The following is a 15,989-nucleotide window of genomic DNA, read 5'->3' as shown; positions in this document are numbered from 1 at the left end:
GACTCAAAATCGATATATACAGACGTCTGGCATTCGTATTTTCTCTTTTGTCGTCAAAAGCATGCCAACCGTGAAACTATATCATTTGCAGCTACATTATTATTATACATGCAGTTATGGGTCATGAATATAATACCGGAAAAATGACAAACGAGAACAACGAGGATGATATTATTTTATATAGTCTTGTTGGATTTCTAAAAAAAATGTAATATTATAAAATCAATATTAAAGGTCAATATAATATAAATTTGGGGGGAGGGATATATAAAGAGATATATTTTATTATATTACAAATTTAATATATATTTTTTTAAGTTCGAGAAAGAAAATTAAAATTAAAATTGGCTTTCTTCTATGATGTAAATAGTTAAAATTTTACCGACAGTCGGAAATTATGGATTCTTTGTTATAATTATTTTGAAACTTGTAAAGGTGTGCTATCAAAGTGAAGCCTGAGAGCGGTTATCTAGACGTTTTTCGTGGAATGCTTACTAAGCTTTATTTAATACCGCCATCTACACAGCCTTATAAGTTAGGTATATGTAGTCACAATCATTGTTCAAAACTATCGGTAAAAGTTCGTTTCGATCATAATATATTCATAAATTAGAAATATATCTCATGTGTAAATTTAATTATATATTTTATTAGTTGCTCATGATTTTTTTTTATTCTAGCAAATACTATGCATATATATGGTTTGAAATACTTTTGTATTTATATAATATCTTATATATATATGTGTATATCTTATGTATATATATATATATATATATATATATATATATATATGTATATATATATATATGTATATATATGTATATGTGTGCATTTTATATGTATTTCTTGATGTACAGAATATATAAAGAAAAAAAAATCTTAATAAATTTAATTATTTTTGATAAAACAATTTCAAAGATTAAAATAGTTTTTTTTAATAAAAATAAAATAAAATATATATATATATATATATATATATATATATATTTTGTATAGAAAATTTAGTATAATTTTCTACATTAAATTTTTTACAATAAAAAGAATAAATTCTATTATATGCATATAAAGTGTAAAAGATAAAAAATTAAGTGAATTTTTTAATTCTTGTAATAAAAGCATCAAGTTTATTAACTTATTTATTTTTGATGAACTTATCGCACTACTTATCTTGCTCTTATTTGTCACAAAGTGAATTTATGTTTCACACATAGAGCAATTTAATCTCTTAATTATTATTTATTTTAATTATCCACATTAAGAAGAATTTACTTTTTAAATTTATATTGTTAAGGCTGTGATAGATATTTGTAAGGAAATTAATAGAGACACAATCTGTTTGTGAAATTTTAATGATATGTGATTAATATAAAATATGATACATCGTTCGGTATAATAACATTAATGTAAAAAATAATATAAAAAAAGACTTTACTTTTGTTTGTAAACGTTTTATTTCAGCATGTCGCATAATGAAATATTTTAACCAAAATTTTATTTATTAAAATATAAAGTTAATATTTCTATATATAATATTTATTAAAATTTAAAGTTAATATTTCACGTCAAATTTTACATGATTCTTCAATAGGCTACGTGTCATATTTATTATAACTCAATAATACACATGTATTATATAAAATAATAATAATGTATTATATAAAATGTTTATTTAAATCTTTATTAAATAAACTTTTTTTTATTTTTATAAGCATCTTTCATAAATAAAAATAAACTTGTGGATTAGAAATAAATTTATATATAGATTCTACAAATAATAAAAAAATAATAACAAATAATAAATTATAATCTACATAATTTTATATAGCACAATATATTTATGCAGTTTTTTATTTTCCTAATTTTGTGCAGAAATTAATATTCTGTGTACAAATAAATATAATATAAATAAATATAAATATAAATAAATATAAAGTATGCATAAATAAATGTATTTATATATTAATAAAGTTAGTTATTTTTTCTCCAAAAATTATTAATTTAGTATTATATTTTGCATATACATTATTGTAATGTATAAAAAGAATCTCTATATACTTACTTAGATTTGATTTTTGAGCTCAAAATAAATTTGCCCTTGCATCCTACACTTGTAGAATACTTTGTGTAAGTAGAACATTTTATTTCATATATTTACATATTTAAGAACTAAAGGCAACGGACGGTTTGTAATTGTAAAATGAAAAGAAATATTACTCGATGTAATTTTGCTGTCTCTCCGATCTAATTGTAAATTTTTCCTCCTATTCAATTTTTTCCGAACTATTATAAATAATTATGTTACAACTTGTAAGAGCAACTTTAAATGAATAATTTGTTTAGCTGCAATGTGTAGAGATAATTTTTATATAACATGCAGAACATTGTAATGTGATGGCTGCGCGTACGGGATAATAATGTACCATTAATAGTATATCTATGTCTCGTTGTATAGAAATTTTTATCATAAGAAAAGTAAGCAATGAATATACGTGTAGAAGAAAATGCGTTATATTAGAAAATTATTGTCGTTAACGTATACAAGTCGTCTCTTTCGATCGCTCCTTTGCTGCGAGAACCCATCTTTATTTTTGATTTTTAATATTTTGAAAATTTTTTCCTCTTAAGACAAAAATATTTTTTTACAATAATAAATATTATACAATTTTTTTAAAATAAAAAAGCTATTATTAAAAAACTTGGTATATTCATGATAATTGAGGTAGGGAGCTGTCGCAGGCAAGAATAATGCATATACTTCCGATGCCATTTGCTTTGTTCACTTATAGTGGTTATTGGCGACCGGTGCATTTTCCTGTCAATTCATTGAAATATCGGATGTATAATATTTACTCCGCATTTATGTTTCTTTTACTGCAGTTGTTCGTATTCTACGGTATAGTTGACACTTTTATTTTATCGGCGAGCTTACCGGAATTCGTGAACAAATGTTATCTGTTTCTTACAATCTTGGGCGTGTCCTGCAAAGTCATTCATGTCTTTATATGTCGTGGAAAGATCATCGAATTGGACAAGATGCTATTGGAAGATAATTGTGTTCCCAGAAATATAGAAGAGATATTGATCCGAGAAAAATTTGATCGATACATAAGGTATATAATTATTAAATAGATTAGCAAAATTTTTTATTAATTATAAATAATTTTCATTTACATATTGCCGGACGAATCAATTTTTTCTTTATCGTTTTTTTCATTCTTACTTTTATTCACAAAATAATTTTTTTAAATCTCATACATTATTTACTCTGACTGGAATATTTTTTCGATTTTTCCTCTCCTTTCTTTATTTTATAATAATTGTCTTCCTTGAAATAAGGCGTTATTGTGTAATACACAATGTTTAAATTTAAAAAAAAATGTGTTTTGTAATTTTTAATTAATTTAAAATTTTAATTTTATAAAATATTTGCTTTCAAAAATTTAAGAAAACTTGACCTTACGATATCGACCTACCTTCACACTTATTCCAGAATGTTAAAAATTATCGTACATCCTATATACATATGTATTTATAAATATATCTTTTAGATTTATTTTAATAGATAATTTATAAATTTATAGCCGGCTTACAATCGCCTGTGAAATCTTCAATGAGAGCAGCGCAATGTTCGGAACTCTTGCTCAATTTTATATACTTTTAAAGACACGCAGCTTGCCTGTGTATAATTGGGCGCCTTTCGATTTATCATCAATATATGTCTTCTTGCCTATGTTGATATTCCAATGTGTGGCTTTGATGTTATGCGCAAATTCCAGTGTCGCACACGAGACTCTAACTTCTGGTATGATGATCCAAATCTGCGCTCAATTCGAAATTCTGTGTCATCGCGCTCGTATATTGCCGACGTTGCTGATGGAAGCGGAGAAGAATAGTAAGTCAGACGAAGACCTGATAACACGAGAGAAAACTATCATTCGCGATCTGATATATCATCATCTATACGTTTATAAGTGAGTATTTAAATTAAGAGATAGAAATGAGAATTTTAATCCTTCATAATTATAAATTTGTTAGTTTTTCAACAATAAAAATATGCAAAAAGAGTTATGATTTTTTAAATAGTTTTTGTTAATTATTTTTTTACGAGATTAATAACTATCAAGTTTATCGATAAGTAATATCGAGCTATTTAATTTATTCACTTATTTTAATTAGTTTACTTATACATGTTATACATAATTTTTTTATACATGGAATAAATTATTTAATAATATATAGAAATAATAATAGAAACTCATTAAAAATATGCAGATTTGCACACATGGTTAATGCAACTTTTACAACGATGATGTTCATTCAATTTTCCATCATCTCCTTAGTCCTCTGCATGAGTGTTTACAAACTATCTACAATTACGTCATTATTTACCCTCAACTTTGCACACAAATTTTCTTATCTGTGCTCTATGCTAGTGCAAATATTTCTTTATTGCTGGTTTGGCAATGAGGTGATATTAAAGGTAAAAATTTGTTGAGATTTTTAAATTGATGCATAACTGCATCTATCTTTATTTATCTATTCTTTTTTATTCTTTTAGTATAGGAAGACATAATGCTATCAATTCTCAATTAGAATATATTTTTCAAATTAAAGTTATTATAAAATATACAATTACTCACTTACAATTACTCACTATTGATATATTCTAAATTTTAATATTTTCTATCTTATATTTAATTATTAATTAAAGTAAATACCATTTTTATTATCAATGAAAAAAAAATATTTATTCTTTTATTTATCTTAATTCTTTTATTATTCTAAACACAAATTCACTTCTTCTTTACACAAATGATTAAATTATCTAGCAGTAGATATGTCTTAGTTTTCCAAATTTATTTCTAAATGCATAATAATTAGTACTTTAATAAGTATGTAAAATTGAACATTAAACAATAAATACTTAGCAATAAAAGAGAGAAGAAAATAAAGAAGATGATTTCAGAAATAATATTACGTCAAAATTATTATTGGTATCATTTAATAATGATTGTTTTAATTAATTTTTCATAGAGTATCGACGTCAGCACTGCTATTTATGAGATGGATTTTACGAAATTAAGAGTCCGAGTAATGAAAGATCTTATGATAATAATGATGCGTGCCAGCAAACCTGTCAAAATATCGACTGGCTACATAGTTACCTTAAGCACTGAATCCTTTATGAGCGTTAGTATTCAACATTATAAAATTAATATTAAAATTCTAGCAGTGGCAATTTAATAAGTGAGTCATCTCTTTTGTGCAGATTCTCAAAATATCCTATTCGACGTATAATTTCTTAAAAGACTCTTAAATAAAACCAAAATACCAGATCGCCTGCACAGAGTTTCACGTATTATAATTTCTTCACGTATATTCACGTATATCGTCTACATTTAAATACTCATGTGTTCTCTAACAAGATAAAAATAAATAATCAATTGTACAATCATTCAACTTTAATCATGCCATTTTTTCAGAAATTTTAAGACGCATATCTATCCTTCATTTATATTTTAATTCAATTTAATTAATTAAATTTAAAATAATTTTTATTAAATTAAATTAAATTAAATTATTAAATTAAATTAAAAAATTTTAATTAAATTAAAATTTTTTAATTATAAATAATATATAATAAGATGTGTATATTGCACTATTTCTCTCTTATGTTTTTTTATATAATAACTAATATAAAATTGCGAAAGAATTTAGTCCTAAAATAATTTAACAACAATTTAACATATTGTATAAGAAGTGCTACACGCGATAAAGAATCGAGGATATAAACAAATTTAGGATAAATCCATTAAAAAGAATTAATCTTTATATGGCTTTAGCATCTGTATTTGAGAACAAACTAATATCTCTATCTTTTTTCTTCCTCCAAACCCTACAACTTTTATCTGAAACATTTTCCACGAAAATGCGTTATTTAAGAAATATTCGCGGTAATTAAAATGAGACACTCTGTTTATGTGTATATTATATTTACTTGAATTTCATTTTAGATCGCAAAAAAACTTTTTTACACTGTATATTACATTTGTAGAATAAATTCTTCTGTGTAGAACATTTTCATTTATATTAAGAACTAAAATATATATTATGATGACAAAGATAATTTGTGTTTGTAAAATGAAAACAATGATAAAATTTCGTTCTTTTTCTTCTAAATTCTTTCCTCAATCTCATTTTTTCTAAACTATTATAACTATAAATAATTATAGGAAGTAACTTTATAGTTGAATAATTTCTTTAACTGCAATGTGCAACAGTAGATATAATTGTTATATATTATATAGGAGATTGTAATGTCTGCGCGTATGGGATAATAATATACTATTAGTAATATACGTATTCTTAGTGTATTTCGCAATATCTAGTATTAGTATCTACTATTAGCATATCTCTCGCTGTATTATTATTGAAATTATTATCGTGGGAGACATAAATGATAAATATACACGTGGGAGGAAAGTCCATTGTATTGGAAAATTATTGTAACGTATAGAAATCGCCTCTTTCAACCGTCTCTTTGCTGCGAGAAATTCTTTTCTTTCTGACTTTTAATATTCTGAAAATTTTTCCGTATTGAGACAAAAGTATTTACCTACAATAACAACGATACAATTTCTTTTGAAAGCTATTATTAAAAAAACAAACTTGATATATGCAATGATAATCGAACAATAGAGAGTTGCTATAGACTAGAATAATGCATATACTTCCAGTATCATTTGCTCTGTTATCTTATACCGGTTATTGGCGACCAGTGCATTTTCCTGTCAATTCATTGAAATATTGGATGTACAATACTTATTCGGTTTTTATGTTTATTTTACTGCAGTCGTTCGTGTTTTGTGGTATAGTTGACACTTTTGTTTTATCGGCGAGCCTGGAGGAATTTATAGATAAATGTTATATATTTCTAACTATTTTTGGCATTTTCTGCAAAGTTATGCATCTCTTCATACGTCGGAAGAAGATCATTGATTTGGACAAGATGTTATTGAAGGATAATTGTATTCCTCGAGATATAGAAGAGACACTGATAAAAAAGAAATTTGATCGGCACGTAAGGTATGTAATTATTAATTACATTATGACGAAATTAATTATTAATTGCGAATAATTGTCACTCATTTACATGTTATCGGACAAAACGAACGAATTTTTTTTGTCTTTTTCACTTTTGCTTTTATTTATAAAATAATTTCTTAAAAGCATAATCATACATAATTTATTTTGACTGGAAGATAATTCTTTCGATTCTCTCTTTTCTCTCTTTCTTTCTTCATCTTATAATAATTATTTTCTTTGCTATAATAAAGCGATATTACACATAGTATTATATTATATATTATAATACACAAAGTTAAATTAAAGAAATATATTTTAGGTAATTTTCAAGTAATTTATATAAATATTTATTTTCAATAACGTAAGAGAGAAAATTTAGTCCATATCTATTTACAAATTTTGTTAGATTTATTGTAATAGATAATTTATAAATTTATAGACAGCTTACAATCGGCTGCGAGATCCTTAATGAGTTCACTGCAATATTCGCGACTTTCGCGCAATTTTACACATTTTTGAAGATGCGCAACTTGCCTGTGTTCAACTGGGCGCCTTTCGATCTTTCATCAATATATGTTTTCTTACCTACGTTGATATTCCAATGTGTGGCTTTGATGTTATGCGCAAATTCCAGTGTCGCACACGAGACTCTAATTGCCGGTATGATGATCCAGGCCTGCGCTCAATTCGAAATTTTGTGCCATCGCGCTCATATATTGCCAGCATTGTTGATGAATGCTGAGAAGAAAAGTAAATCAGACGAAGATCTGGCAGCACGCGAGAAGACACTCATTCGCGATCTAATATATCATCATTTGTACATTTATAAGTGAGTGGCAATTAAAAAGATAGAAATTGTAATTAAACAGATAGAAATAAAAATTTTAAGAAATTCTTTACAATTATAACAATTTTTAGTTTTTTAATGATAAAAATATTCAAAGAGAGTCATTTTTCAAAATAATTTATTAATTAATTTTTTACTCGATTAATAACTAAAGTTTATCCAATGCTATCATGCTAATTTTTCCATTTGTTTTAATTAATTTACTTAACTCTATGTACAGAATAAATTAATTAAGTTATAGAAATAATAACAGAAATTCTATTATATATGTAAAACTGCAGATTTGCGCATACAGTTAATGCAGCTTTTACCATGATGATATTCGTCCAATTTTCCCTCATCTCTTTAGTTCTCTGCATGAGCGTCTACAAACTATCTACAATAACATCATTATTTACCCTTGACTTTGCACACACATTTTCTTATCTCTGCTCCATGCTCATGCAAATATTTCTTTATTGCTGGTATGGCAACGAGGTGACATTAAAGGTAGAAGCTTGCATTTTTAGACTGTTGATATAACCACATGTATGTTTATTTTCTATGTTTTTTAAAACGCACAGGAAGACATAGTTGTATCAGTACTCAATTAGAACATATTTTAAATTAAATTATGAAATATAATAATTATTTATCAGTGATGTTGTCATTCTTAATACTTTTTTTTAATTATTACAAATTCATTTTTCTTTAATAATTACAAATTTATTTTTTCCTCAGAGAAACGATTGAGTTATCTAGTAATAAATATTCCTTAATATTTCAAACTCATTTGTTTTATGCTAATTGCCTATATTTAATTAGTAATAACTGTTTAATTAATATATAAGATTGGACATTAAGCAAATATTTAATAGCTAAAAGAGGAGAGGAAATGATTTCAGAAATAATATTACGCCAAAATTATTATTGGTACATTAGTTATTTAATAATGATTGTCTTAATTATTTTCTCATAGAGTATCGACGTCAGCACTGCTATTTATGAGATGGATTGGACGACATTAAGAGTTCGAGTAATGAAAGATCTTATGGTAATAATGATGCGTGCCGGCACACCTGTTAAAATGTCAAGTGGCTACATAGTTATATTAAGCACCGAATCCTTTATGAGCGTTAGTTATCGAAATTAGATAAAATTATTATTAAAATTCTAATATTGATTATATAATGGGCGATCATTTTTTTCATGCAGATTCTCAAAATATCTTATTCGACGTATCATTTCTTAAAAGACTCTTGAAATGAAACGAAAGTATCAGACTGAATGCACAGAGTTTCATTGTCAGTTATATTATGATTTCTTCACGTATATCATCTATATTTAGGTAATGTTCATGTATTCTGACATAGAAAGTAGAGGAATAAATCATTAGTAAAAAAATAATTAATTATATAATTGTTTAATTTTAATTACGATATTTTTTCAGAAATTTTATCATCTTTTGCTTAAATTTTAGCCCAATTGATTTAATTTAATTGATTTAATTTAAAATATTTACATTTGAATAAAAATTGTAATTATAAATGGAATAATAGGTTATATTTTGCACTATTTTTTTATATAATAATTTTGCCAAAAAATTTGGTTTTATATAATTATGCATCATGCATCATATTATATTCCGAAAATTTAGCAAAATTTTATATGGGAAAATGAAGTACCATGCGATAAGCAAATGAGGTATATTAATATTTAGAGAACATTTTTCGATTTTAATTGCGATACGTTCTTGAACTGGTGTATGAAGAAGCAAAATACTAATAATAACTATTGTTTAGTGTACTTTCAAATTTAGCAAATTTTTCATATTTATAATTCTAGAGAGTACACAAAACGTTCTTTCAAAAACATATAGAAGATATAATTGACAATCTGAAATTATTTTGCTTCCAAAGAGCTGGCTTTGAAAAAATTATCCTGGTGTACACAAAAATTGTTTTGGCTATTTTCGTAAAAATATTGCCTGGAATGTTTCGTACAGCATATTTATTCACTTACCTATATTTACTTATCTGTCTAGCTACCTATACAACATCGTGCATTAGTTAAGGAAAGGAGTGGGGGAATTACTCGGTGGTAACTTCGATTCTTCCTTCACTTATTGTCACTGTCAGTTTGCTTGCGATTGTTCGCGAAGCTCGTTCTATTTACATTCTAGCGTTGTTCGGGATGATTCTCTTCTTAGACCTTTATTACATTTATTGTACAACAAATTTCTCAAGAATATTGATTGGTTGCAGGATAATAATTTTTTGAGTTTTTAGAAATTTTTTATTCTGCAGTTAATCAATATGTTTAAAAAATTTGTCATATGACACAAATATAATATCATTACACACGTGTGATTCTTCGTGTCGGTGAAATCGCAGTGTCGTGTATTATTCGAAATTGGAATATTATAAAAAGGTGCTTCGTGTGATGAGGTGTTTTTCATATATACGCAGAAAGCATTAACATTAAACACATGTATGCCAATTATTGAAGATCCTATCTCATCGAAAGAGCAACAAGTAAATGGACATGTCACTTGAAAAATTTGTATCATAAAACTATTCGATTTGATGTGAATTTGCGGAATAATCGGATTTGCAACGCGATTATGGGATAAGTTCGATGTTAAATTGGTATGAGTGAATAAAGTTTATATCTCCACTATTCGTGAAATTTTTTGCCAAAATTTTTGCTATATTACGTGGAAAAAGTATTGTGTGTGAGATTGATGCGTAATAATCGTTGCTTCGAATCCCTTGCATATTTGGAATCCTACATACAAAGGAATCATTGTTTCGAGAATGAAAGCACAGTGATATGTGACATTGATCTCTGAAAATATTAAATTTGTATTTTTTAGTTAAAATAGAACAGAACAGAATGAGAGGGATAAACAGTGTCTTATTTTAATAGCTTATTCTGGAGACAAAATAGAATCAAAAAGTTTTTGTACAAAAATTTTGAGATTACAATAGTTTTTTCGTTATAAATGATTAAAATTTATTAAGAATATTGCGTAGAATTCGCACGTTTAGATTCGTGATTATACAAATGCATGTATCTATTGATTTTTTATAAATTAGGTAATACTAATTTTTACTGCACAACTGATTTTATTGTTTCTTATGCGTGCTATATAAATGATCAGCTAATTAATGAGTTATAAATGTTGTATGTAAAATACTTAATCTTTTATTAAATAACAATTTAATGTACGTCCACGATTAATTGTTATATTTAAATAGAATTATAAACCTAACATTTTTACACACATTTAAGAAACGAGACTTATTATATTTTGGTCAGTAAAATATTTGTGTAAAAATGAATTTATTTGCTGACTATCTTGTAAAAATTAACAAATAATAGATCGGTATATGTAAGCGAAATTATAGACTTTAATACATGAATTTTACATAATATTATTGGCAAACTTTGATCAAGTGACGTTATAGCGTTTTATAATTTTTAATTTGTTGTATTATTGGAAATTACAATTTTTATTGCGCTCTAATTACTGCGTTATTTAAAAAATTTAATAGCTTTTTTTTACTTTGTTGTTTTTTAATGTTTATTAATAATTCAAAAATTATTGTAGCTTCGATATTTTCATTAGAATTTTTGATTTGATTTTACCTTTAGAATGTAAGTTATTAAAATATTGTACGAAGATTGTGAAGCACCCTGCATATTTAAAAGTTTGAAAGGAAAAAAACAAAAAACGAGAAATGTAAAAAGTTTAGCTGAAAAAAGCAAACTTATTAATGGCGGCGAAACAATGATCGTTTCGAAAAATTGGTCGAAAATATAGAAAGAGAAAAAGCGCGAGCAATCGATTTGCTATATAGAGAACACAAATCGCAGTGCTTAAAAGCTTCGATTGCTGTTGATAGAACGACGATATGGAGTTAAAGTGCATATCCGATGTCTGTTTTATATACAAAACGATAGACATGGCATGCGGTGCGTCGCGTTTCGATAAGTGGTAGAGAGAAGAGGTGATAACGAGCGCGTGGGATGATTCGGATTTTTATCCTCATTGAAGAATCTGTAAAAAATAATTGTGATTGTTTATGTAATTTTATTTGATCAACTTATTGCACAATAAAATATTTCTGCGAACATCTGATGTGTGATCTGTCTTATATTAATCAAAATGTAAAGCTAATACAATCACGTCAATTTTGCATGATTTTTCAATAAATCACGTATCGCGTTTATTATATATAACACAATAATATATATATTATCAACAATATTATATAAAAATAAAATACATGTTTCTTTAAATTTTTATTAAATAAAAAAATTCCTTTTATTTAAATAAATCTTTCATAAATGATATAAACTTGGATTAGAAATGAATTTGTGCATTAGTTCTACAAATAAAGCGTGAATAAAATAATAAATAATTATTCATTATCTTTCATTATTATCATAGATTTTTAGATTTATTTCTTTCTTCTTATTTCTTTTTGTTTACTTATTATAATATGTTTTTTTTTTAAATTCCGTTTTCTTAAATTGTTCAAAATTCTTTATATATGTATTAATAAAGTTATTTCCTCTATAATACTATTCACACTTAACAAATTAAATATTTTCAATTTTTCCTTAATTGGGATATTGAATTTTGCACACACACTTTTTATAATTTTGTAAAATGAATTATATACTACATTCATTCGAATATCAAATTCGCAAAAAAATGTTTGCTTTTATATCATAAATGTCATAACTGTAGAACAACTAGTGTAGAACGTTTCTTTTATATTTTAAGAATTGTAATGGCAAAGGACAGTTTGTGTGCAATTATAAAATGTAAAGAAATATATATACTCAATAAAATTTCTTTTTTTTTTAATCCTTTCCTTAATCCAATTTTTTTCTAAAGTATTATAAATAATTATGTTATAATTTGTAAAAGTAACTTTGTAGCTGAATAATTTGTTTAGCTGCAAGTTATAATTGTAGATATAATTATTATATATATTATACAGGAGATTGAAATGTCTGTACGTATGAGATAATAATGTACTATTAGTAATAAAGGTATTATTGTAGTGTACTTCTTACTGTATCATTATTGAAATTATTACTGCGGGAGACATAAATGATAAACATATGTGCGGAAAGAAAGAGTTCGTTATGCTAGAATATTATTGTCAGTTACGTATTGACGGATACGTAATCGTCTCTTTCGATCGCCTCTTTTGCTGCGAGAAACTCTTTTAGTGCTTAGAAACTCTTTGACATTTAATATTTTGAAAATTTATCCGTCTTGAAATAAAAAGTATTTATCTACGATAACAACAACAACGATGTACAATTTCTTTTTATAAAGCTATTATTAAAAAATAAACGATATATACAATGATAATTGAAGAATAGGGAGCTATCGCAGACTAGAATAATGCATATACTTCCAGTGTCATTTGCTCTATTATCTTATACCGGTTATTGGCGACCAGTGCATTTTCCTGTCAATTCATTGAAATATTGGATGTACAATACTTATTCGGTTTTTATGTTTATTTTACTGCAGTCGTTCGTGTTTTATGGTATAGTTGACACTTTTGTTTTATCGGCGAGCCTGGACGAATTCATAGACAAATGTTATCTATTTCTTTCGGTCTTCGGCGTTTCCTGCAAAATTGTGCATCTTTTTATACGTCGTGAAAAGATTATTAATCTGGACATGATGCTGTTGAAAGACAATTGTATTCCCAGAGATATAGAAGAGATACTGATAAAAAAGAAATTTGATCGACACGCTAGGTATGTAATTATTAATTACATTATAGCAAAATTATTTATTAATTGCGAGTAGTTTTCATACACTTGCATGTTGCCGGACAAAAATAAAACGGATTTTTTTCTTTTCTTTATTATTGTTCTTTGCTTTTATTCATAAAATAATTTTTTAAAAGCATAATCATACATAATTTATTTTGATTGGAAGATAATTCTTTCGGTTCTATAAAGATAGAATACCTCTTCTTTCGATTCTATAAAGATAGATTTCCTTCTTTTTTTATTTATTTTATAATAATTATTATCTTTGTAAAATAAAGTGATATTGTGTAATATAAGAAGTTTCAACAAAAAAATATACTTTAATTAATTTATAAGTAATTTATTTAAATATTCGTTTCTAATAACTTAAGAAAATTTGATATATATATATGATATATATTTCTTTCTTTTTTACATTTATTTTAACAGATAATTTATAAATTTGTAGACAGCTTACAATCCTCTGCGAGATCCTTAATGAATCCTGCGCAATATTCGCGACTTTTGCGCAATTTCATACATTTTTGAAGACGCGCAGTTTGCCTGTGTACAATTGGGCGCCTTTTGATCTATCATCAATATATGTCTTCTTGCCTATGTTGATATTCCAATGCGTGACTTTGATGTTATGCGCAAATTCCAGTGTCGCACACGAAACTCTAATTTCCGGTATGATGATCCAGATCTGCGCTCAATTCGAAATTCTGTGTCATCGCGCTCATATGTTACCGACGTTGTTAATGGAAGCGGAGAAGAATAGTAAATCAGACGAAGATCTGGTAGTACGCGAGAAGACCATCATTCGCGATCTGATATATCATCATTTATATGTGTATAAGTGAGTGACAATTAAAAAGATAAAACGAGAATTTTTAAAAATTTTTTATAATTATAAATTTTTTAGTTTTACAATAATAAAAATAAATAAAGAGAATTATCATTTTTTATAATTTGTTAATTATTTTTTTATACGGTTAATAGCTATTAAATCTATCAATTGAATATTACCGTGCTACTTAACTTATCTACTTGATTTAATTAGTTAACATAACTTATAATATACGAAATAAATTATTTAATATTTTATAGAAACAATAATAGAAAATAATCCATATAAAACTGCAGATTTGCGTACATGGTCAATGCAACTTTTACAATGATGATATTCGTCCAATTTTCCTTCATCTCTTTAGTTCTCTGCATGAGCATTTACAAACTGTCTGCAATGAAGTCATTATTTACCCTGGACTTTGCATACACATTTTCTTATTTGTGCTCTATGCTCACGCAAATATTTCTTTATTGCTGGTATGGCAACGAGGTGTCATTAAAGGTAGGAGTTTATTGACATTTAGCCTGATATATTGATATATTGATGCATAACCACATTTATGTTTATTTTTATTTTCTATTTTTTTTAACGCATTGGAAGATATATATTCTATCTTAATTCTTAGAGTTAGAATATATAATAATTCTCCAGTCCTCAGTTATAGAGAATATATAGTATACAGAATATATAGTACATCAAATTAAAGTGATTATCTGAAATTACAATTATTTATGCCATACATTTTATAATCTTTTCTTTAATTATTAATTTTAAACACAAATTCATTTTTTGCTCAGATAAACGATTGAATTATCTAATTGTAAGAGCAGATATTCTTAATTATTAAAGTTTTAAAACTCACTTGTTTCACTCTAATTAGCGATAATAACTGTTTAATAAATACGTAATATTGAACATTAAACATTAATTGAACAACAAATATTTAGCAATTAAAAGAGGAATGGAAATGAGGAAAATAATTTCAGCAATACATAACAAAATTATTAATTAGCACATGTATTAGCTAATTATTAATGTTTGATTAATTTATAGAGTATCGATGTTAGCACTGCTATTTATGAGATGGATTGGACGACATTAAGAATCCGAGTAATGAAAGATCTTATGATTATAATGATGCGTGCTAGCAAACCTGTTAAAATATCAAGTGGTTACATAGTTACTTTAAGCACCGAATCTTTTATGAGCGTTAGTATTATCGAAATTAAATAAAATTAATGTTAATTAAAATTTTAGCAATGACCTAATAAGTGAGTCATCTCTTCTGTTCTATGTAGATTCTCAAACTATCCTATTCGGCGTATAATTTCTTAAAAGACTCTTAAATGGAACGAAAATACCAGGAATGCACAAAATTTCATGTAATGAGATTTCTTCATGTATATTGTCTATTTAAATAATGATCGTGTG

The 15,989-nt window shown here is 25.9% G+C and overlaps 3 protein-coding genes across 4 annotated transcripts; all 3 read left to right on the top strand.

Annotated features, from left to right (window-relative positions):
* Positions 1 to 2,697: 2,697 nt before the first annotated feature.
* LOC105257997 (odorant receptor 67a) lies at positions 2,698 to 5,495 on the top strand. The gene is made up of 5 exons (XM_011268984.3): positions 2,698 to 3,113; positions 3,585 to 3,974; positions 4,276 to 4,483; positions 5,038 to 5,193; positions 5,273 to 5,495. The coding sequence occupies exons 1-5, from the start codon at positions 2,749 to 2,751 to the stop codon at positions 5,318 to 5,320; spliced, it is 1,167 nt and encodes a 388-aa protein (XP_011267286.3). The 5' UTR covers positions 2,698 to 2,748; the 3' UTR covers positions 5,321 to 5,495.
* Positions 5,496 to 6,525: 1,030 nt separating this feature from the next.
* Positions 6,526 to 9,312, top strand: LOC109610478 (odorant receptor 49b-like). The gene is made up of 5 exons (XM_020029591.2): positions 6,526 to 7,089; positions 7,529 to 7,918; positions 8,218 to 8,425; positions 8,895 to 9,050; positions 9,131 to 9,312. Exons 1-5 carry the CDS (start codon positions 6,725 to 6,727, stop codon positions 9,176 to 9,178), a joined length of 1,167 nt encoding a protein of 388 aa, XP_019885150.2. The 5' UTR covers positions 6,526 to 6,724; the 3' UTR covers positions 9,179 to 9,312.
* A 3,965-nt stretch (positions 9,313 to 13,277) lies between these two features.
* Positions 13,278 to 15,989, top strand: LOC105257998 (odorant receptor 49b). Of its 2 annotated transcripts, none has more exons than XM_025406320.1 (5): positions 13,278 to 13,708; positions 14,370 to 14,564; positions 14,852 to 15,059; positions 15,612 to 15,767; positions 15,857 to 15,989. In XM_025406320.1, the coding sequence occupies exons 1-5, from the start codon at positions 13,344 to 13,346 to the stop codon at positions 15,902 to 15,904; spliced, it is 972 nt and encodes a 323-aa protein (XP_025262105.1). In that variant the 5' UTR covers positions 13,278 to 13,343; the 3' UTR covers positions 15,905 to 15,989. The 2 variants fall into 2 exon arrangements, with proteins under 2 accessions (XP_025262105.1, XP_019885151.2); XM_020029592.2 differs by having other exon boundaries at positions 14,175 to 14,564.

The sequence above is a fragment of the Camponotus floridanus genome, unplaced genomic scaffold (assembly GCF_003227725.1).
Source record: "Camponotus floridanus strain SB8 unplaced genomic scaffold, Cflo_v7.5 scaffold14, whole genome shotgun sequence".
Taxonomy (NCBI): domain Eukaryota; kingdom Metazoa; phylum Arthropoda; class Insecta; order Hymenoptera; family Formicidae; genus Camponotus; species Camponotus floridanus.
This window is presented reverse-complemented; position numbering and strand designations above follow the sequence as displayed.